At 41.7% G+C, this 7,463-nt stretch overlaps 1 protein-coding gene across 1 annotated transcript in view; it reads left to right on the plus strand.

Moving 5' to 3' along the window:
• The first annotated feature begins 3,701 nt into the window (after nucleotides 1-3,701).
• Nucleotides 3,702-7,463, plus strand: part of LOC104951859 (uncharacterized) — a 29,693-nt gene continuing 25,931 nt past the window's right edge. The window contains exons 1-5 of the mRNA XM_010778596.1: nucleotides 3,702-4,194; nucleotides 4,979-5,051; nucleotides 5,504-5,544; nucleotides 6,067-6,112; nucleotides 6,372-6,619. Coding sequence (XP_010776898.1) covers nucleotides 4,997-5,051; nucleotides 5,504-5,544; nucleotides 6,067-6,112; nucleotides 6,372-6,619 — 390 coding nt within the window. The 5' untranslated portion in view covers nucleotides 3,702-4,194; nucleotides 4,979-4,996. The remainder of the gene's footprint in view (nucleotides 4,195-4,978; nucleotides 5,052-5,503; nucleotides 5,545-6,066; nucleotides 6,113-6,371; nucleotides 6,620-7,463) is intronic.

Consider the following 7,463-nt stretch of genomic DNA (forward strand, 5'->3'; position numbering starts at 1 on the left):
TGATAGGCCAAGGGGCGGGAGCTAACCAATCAGAGCAGACTGGGCTGTGGTTTCAGACAGAGGGTGTGCTGCAGCACAAGCAGTATGAGAATATAAAGACCTTTTTGAACATTAAAGCATGGAGACATGTCACAGCAGAGGCACAAAACACAAATCTGAATCTGAAAATGAGAATACTATGTCTACTTGAAGATCACCTGAACCTGAATCAATAGCTTAACTCTAACTTGACTTTGTTCAATAAAACTGCAGGGATTCTGAAATAGTTTCACACATGTCACAAACCACTTTTTATGTTTCCATTTGACTTCATCAGTACTGAATTGGCAACACTAAATGTGCTTAGAGTAAGAAAACAAGTAAGTGAAATGTATGGTTGTGTAAGTAAACTATTTAACAGCTTCTCGTGGTGAACTGAAGGATCCCTGGACATCATGGACTCGGTTTGAGAGCCGCAGCGCGCTCCAGAAGTCTTCCTCCCCGCCTGCACTGCCAGTAATTAAACATTTCTGAGCCAGATGGTCATGAATTTTTCACCCTTTCTCCTGGCAAAGATTAGTGTTTGACTTGACTTATCAGCATAGGGAAACACACATTAGCTGTTTATAACAACAAGTAGCCTAAGACTTGGAAATAAAAAAGCTTGTCTTTAAAAAAAAACATTTACATTTCAAATGAAGATATCCTTCATCCAAAACCCTTGTTGGTTACATGCTGAAGTTGTAGCTTTCAACAAAGTATTATCACCACATGGAGTTATTAATATAATTTCATGGCAACAATATTAGTTTGAGGAGTAATTTGCGTTTGTTCAAAACTGGTTTGATACAGTTACAACTGTGTGCTGAGAGGAGTTAAATTATTTATCAGAGTAATGTGACAGTTGATAGCATTGTCGAACCTATTCATTTCTCGTTCATGCTCATTTCAAAGAAAAAACCTTTAAGGATGTATTGGGGAACTTAGTTATATCTGTTCTCGTTGTTAACAAGCAGAAACTCCAGGTCTGAAAAGTGAACACGTGAGGAAGTGCCTTAAACTGCATTGTTTTGAATAGCCAGCAGGAGGCGGTTGCTCTGGTAACATAAACAGTCTGATTTTATAGAAGTCTATGAGAAAATTACCCTATGTCCTACTTGATTTATTACATTCATTTAAATGTTCCTGATGAAATGCTGGTCTCATTGTATAGTTGCAAGACTTTTTCCAATCCAGCATGATGTCCGTATTGTAAATTAAGCTTAATTTTAGAGTAAAATGGAAAATAAATTAGTGTGCAAGTGCATTGCTTCCCTTTTCAGTGCGTTTCACTTTGTGAAAGTTAATTGTGACACTGTGGTTGCCTAAAAAAACGTTTTCAGCGTTTGGTTGTACTTATATCCATCTTCTCGTGTCATTTCTGTCTACAAAAAAATGAACAAGATGGCAATTTGCTAAATGCCAAAATGTATACGTTCTTATGGTTGTAAAAGTAGGTGATAAAATGCTAAGTGTACTGTAGTTGCACTAATGCACACAATTTACTCCTGGGAGGCAAAACTATACTGGAGGCAAAAAGAAACAGCTGAATATTTGGCTGAATCAAATCTCCGTCATCAAAACGGTTGAGAAAAGTGAAATATCTAGCAAGCCAGAAAGGCAACCAATACAATTATGTGAAAACAATCTGGGTGTCATTGAGGGACAATTTACCTTAAAATCTATTTAGTTTGGTTAGGTATACTTAGAGAGTTTTCCAAAACGTATTTTACAAATGATACACAACAATCAAAACTGTACTCACGCACAAACATCTGCACCAGTCACAATACAGCTTGGTGTACATGCAATGGCGATCTTAGAGTCAGTGGGGGCCCTAGGCAAACATTCACTGGGGGCACCTCAAACCAGCTTTTAATCACCACGCACAGCCGAAAGCACCCTACCCCCCCCGGAGCGGAGCAGGGCAACAAAACTTAAGATGAGAAGCAGCATTTTACGGAGCGCTATGCATGGGCCCCCTTGAGGGGGTTTCCCAACATGTCGTTGCAGTAAATTAAAGGGTGTTTCATGTTGTCGTTGCTGTGGACCTTCTTAATCTACCTTCTTTGGGGTACGGGGCCACAAGCTGTTGCAGACCTTGCCTGTATGCAAGGAGCGCCCCTGTGTACATGGAATATATTGAGTGATCGTTCAAAAGTTTTAAAAGGTGGATGGAAAGCTATACCACAACTCTGAGAGGTGTGCTTTTGATCGACAGGAGCCCATTCATTATTCAAAGTCTGGTTTCTCCTTTAAATTAAACCACATTATATATTATAATTGGAATATGAAAGCGCCCTAGAAATGCATTAATGTAAAAGAACTCAAAGGCAGTGGGAGTGAGCTTTGTCTACCTATTTTGTACATTAACACATTTATGACTCAATGATGAGTGCCTGATCATCATTTTTTCAGAAAAAAAGAATGAAATGACTCCAGTTTATGTGACATGACTCGACCTCAATTATTCCAAACGTATTTTGCTGTCAACAGTCCAAATATATGGAGTAATGAACTCTCCATGTGAATCATTTGCATGTTCAGATGGTTGTTTGTGGGCAGAGCACCGAGACAAAAGGATAAGTAGCTGCCACATCTTTCTGGGGTGCATCTGTACTAACTGCCTGCATGTAAACCCTTTAATACTCAACACTCTCCGTGGGGCCCTTTTTTCTTAAAACAGCCAACCATGGCGCTAACAAGCCTTAAAAGAACGTTATGAATTATAATTTGAGAACATTATGTGCTAATTTCTCCAGGGGTAATTTTATTATCCAGGCTCTGTGTGAGGCCTTATTGCATTGCTTCCCACACACACACACACACACACACACACACACACACACACACACACACACACACACACACACACACACACACACACACACACACACACACACTCTTGTGGAGTAAAAAGCATAACCTTCCTCAATGTGCTGTGTGTGTGTGTGTGTGTGTGTGTGTGTGTGTGTGTGTGTGTGTGTGTGTNTAATTTTATAACTATATGCTTTATAATTATAACCTTGTCAAAAACTGCATCATTCGACATGTATAAAGTCGGTGATCCCCCCCGTTAATGGTTAATAATATTGTAGCGTGTTCAAGTAACCAAGGGATATAGCAGTTATCACATAAGTATAAGATGTGCACAGTTATGATAAGTTGTACAGTTATGTAATGCACTGTTGTTGGGGGGAGAGACCGCCCCTTCCATCTACGTGTGTGTGTACGGCGGCCATGAGGCGTGCATGACAGGACGAGTTGTGTTCATATGTGGAAAAGTCATACTCAGTGCGGTGAGCGCTGGCTTTATTGCCACTGTATCCGTAGCACCCCACGCAATAGTTGTCCGTAAAAAAGGTTTGCCCCCCCAAGCCCAAATGTCAAACTCCGCCTATGAACTGGACTGTGATATGTGTAGGGAAGGAGAATCAGTGGAGCACGTAGATGTACAGCTGAGAGGAGAGTTGGTGGAGGACATGAGGAGGGGTGACTATAAGGATAACCTTAGAGCAGGGGTCTCCAACCTTTCTTCATTTCAGAGCTACTTTGAAAAAATGAAAGTGGCCAAGAGTTACTTGCATCACATCGCTTACATTTATTCACATAGCACTCATCAGTTGAATTAATATGGACATTGCAGGAAGTAAATTGCTCCGTAAAATGGCAGTAGTGAAGAAGAAGAAGAAGAAGAAGAAGAAGAAGAAGAAGAAAAAGAAAAAGAAGCTGCCACCTGCTGGTGTAGAAACGTTCTGCGCTGTTTTCCCGGCCATTTCCCAGAGCCTCCCCTGTTTTCCATAACAACCGAGGACGCTTCCTCCTGATTGGCTGTTTCTACATCCTGTGTTTTCAGGCCTCGCTAGCAGATGCTATTTTAAACATACTTCCTTCGTAAGCAGTGGATTAACAAGCACCTATAAGAAAACAAGTAAGTCAATAATGGCATACTTGTCATTCGGCGGTTGTTTCAGAGAAGGAATTCAATACACCGATACAAAAAGCCGTTAGCTGTGATAAATGGGTTTTGCTACTGTACAGCTTAGTTGTGAGTGAGCATTAACCATGGTATTGACAGCAGCAGCCTTCAATAACAGACGGCTCGCCGGCGGACAGCTCTTCAGAACAGGCAGCATTCACCGGGGATGGACGTCTGGACGCCATTTCTAATGTTCAGTAAGAATGTTCCTCATGCTTTGTGTAACTGAACATGAGCTGTAGAGACACGTCTTCCTATCACAGGTGTTACTCGAGCTACACGTTAAAAATGTTCTCAATGTTTGAGGATAATGTCATTTTACTGGAAGAACAATAAACTAACCTGACGTTAGGGTGATATGAATGAAATCATCTTCACTGGGAAGAGAGACCCTCACTCCCCCTGCACTGACAGCTTCAGTGATCAAGAGTGTTCAGATCCATTACTTCCAACAATGTACCAACAAGTGCCAGTTTTGGATTTAATACAATATTTCCCTTGAAAAAGCAGTAGGTGGAATATTTCAAAAATGGTCCTTAAGTGCACAATAAGGTGAAAGGTACTGCTGATCATCATACTACATAACCATTACTTACATATTGACATTTGTTAGATGGATAGATAGATAGATAGATACGTTATTGATCCCACATTGGGAGATTATTTAGTTACAGTAGCAGCAGTGTGTTCAGGCATTAAAAAAACTTAAAGTTGGAAAAAAGGTAGACAGCTCTATGAAAGACCAGTATTTTACAGTAGCCGATAAATACATATGATAGAAAGTATTTAAGTAAAGATAGATATGAAAAAACAGATAGATATGACAAATATAAAATGAAAGAAGTGACATTGACTGATTTCATTGATGTGTTAGTTTTAGAAAGTACATTTGGCATTTCACATGGCTGACATACGTCCAGAATATGAGGAATGTGTGTTCTGTTATGATTCAGTAAAGATGTCAGTGCTGTCTGTTCACAGTTTAGCTGCACTGTGTGGATGGAGCACAGCAACCCAGAGTTACTGAGAGACCCTGGAGAGGCAGGGCTGACAGGTGATCACACACACACACACACACACACACACACACACACACACACACACACACACACACACACACACACACACACACACACACACACACACACATAGGCTACTGGTTCAAACACAAAGGAGGAGTAGGACCCATAAAATAAATATCCCTGCAGTCAGCTAAACAGTTACATCATCACTTTACTAAACATGATGGTTCTTTAGGAACTGTGGGACTAACACAAGAAGCATCCTCAGTCTGTTTGCAAAGGTTCCTGACCCCCACGACCCGTTGTCTTGTTGCAGTGCAACATGGCCGTATGTTTGAACCAGACATGTACAGCAGCCCAGCCCCACGGACTTCAGAGAAATGTCCTAAATGCAGATGTCTGTGATGGTGATGCTTTCAACGTGTTGCTCTCTTGGTTTGAAATGTTCTGATGATTGTGTGTTATGTGTGTCTCTTCCTTTCAGACCAGGAGCATTCTGAGGCATCCTGCCTAGAAAAGGAGCAGGTTAGTAATTTTTTGACATGTACTACTTAAAAGATGATGTTTATTACCTTTTATTTTTATTGATATATTATAGTGTTTGTTTATTATATGGTAATAGACATTGTGGGAGGGACCCAGAGGGCAGTATGCCTCAGGCTGCTCATAGATTGGGTCTTCAGTACAGCAGCTGTTTTCAGTGACGCTCTGATGGGTCATGTGACCTGCGCAGCACACCCTCACACACTGGCTCGTGTAAAGGCTTGCTGTGTCACAAAGTCAATCACTATATCAGATAGAATATATCAAGACAATCACAAACTATCAGACAGCTGTTCAGTCCACGTATCTTTATCCACGCTCACTACCCCCCAAACAACAATCATGAGAGCCTTCTGGCACAGACAGCCTGCCTGCTGCCTGCTTTAGTAAGGTAACACAGGGGGAGGAGATGAACTAAGGGTCACTTTGTTGGTGAAGTATTCCTTTAGGAACTAAACTATTTGTCAATATTTGTTTTTGGAATTTGCCCTTTGTGTCTTTCAGACAAGATGCAGTCCCTGCATGGTGACCGAGGATGGAATCACTAATGGTATAGTGCATACATGTTATAGCTGCAGATTGAGCAGTCAGCATGTACATGCATGCTGCTGGAAGGACAGCGGAACAGGATCCAGCAGAAAAATACATATACTCGTTTTGTACACAAAACATTTTTGTACATGCTAAAGTATAATGTTTGATCAGTTAGTCCACAATCAGTCAACACACGTAACCAGGCTAAATTAGCAGCAAATACAATACATGTTCAGCATACTGTGACCTCCGAAAATATGTTCACTCCTCTGCAGGTTCCTGGTCTCAGAGGTCCCTGAGCCGCTCCCTGCAGCGAGCCGAGACCCTGCTCAGAACCTTTAACCCCGGCCTCAAGTGGCTGTTCCAGGGCCGCCAGGATGAGGAGGACATGGAGAGACATTTTGTGGTCGCTCACAATCTGGTGTCCCGGTCCTCTGCTCGCCTCCTGCGTCTGCACCAAGCTGTGGTGACTGTGGCCCCCCAGTGGCAGTCGGTGGGCAGGGAGCAGACAGGGTCTCACCGGGTAAGTTCCAGGGATTGTAGGGAAGTTGAATCTGTGATCACCTAAAATGATTATCTTTAGCACTTTATTTGCAATGATTACTTTCATAGCAGGAATGCAATCTGCACTTCTGTGTTTCTACAAAGTCCAAGCTTTGAACTTGGGGCACCACCCAACCAAAGGGATGGTGAACAATCATTGAATTCAATCTCAACTCTGGAGATTGAGGCTTGACTCTGAACCAGTAACCATGATGCTTCACTCGCACAAACCACCTAATCCATGTCTGTACAAATGGAAGGTTTATTTGGCGACTGAGGCATTAACACTCATACTTAATGTAGGCAAAAATACATGAATGAATGCATGGAGTTCATTATGAACCAGTGAGTACCTCAATAGACAATATAATGACTGAAAGGGTATTTCAAATGAAACAATGAATGAGATGAAACCATGATCAGCTGCTGCCTTGTGTAGACAAAAGCTCTGCTGGAAGACCTTACTTCACATTTCAAAATGCATCATCACTCTCATGCATTGCATCCGTGAAACACATTTGTGGAAAACAAGGTTTCCCCCCAAAACTTTGGACCATAATATAATATCTACGTTCCTTGAAAATATGTAAGACAGCAAGTGTTTAGACCAGACTTGGAAATGATTGTAATTATACAGGTACAATGAGATGAGCAGAGCTACTCCTTTTTGTAAGGTGCCATCAAAAATACAAAAAACCAACAAGAGACGTGAAACATTCAGGAGGAGACAACATACAAACACCGCTGTAACGGTGGTGGACTCATCAGAACATAGTGGGCGAGCTGACCAATCAGAGCACACTGGGCTCACAGGGAGGTGGGGG

The sequence above is a fragment of the Notothenia coriiceps genome, unplaced genomic scaffold, assembly GCF_000735185.1.
Source record: "Notothenia coriiceps isolate Sejong01 unplaced genomic scaffold, NC01 NC01_scaffold00000339, whole genome shotgun sequence".
NCBI lineage: Eukaryota > Metazoa > Chordata > Actinopteri > Perciformes > Nototheniidae > Notothenia > Notothenia coriiceps.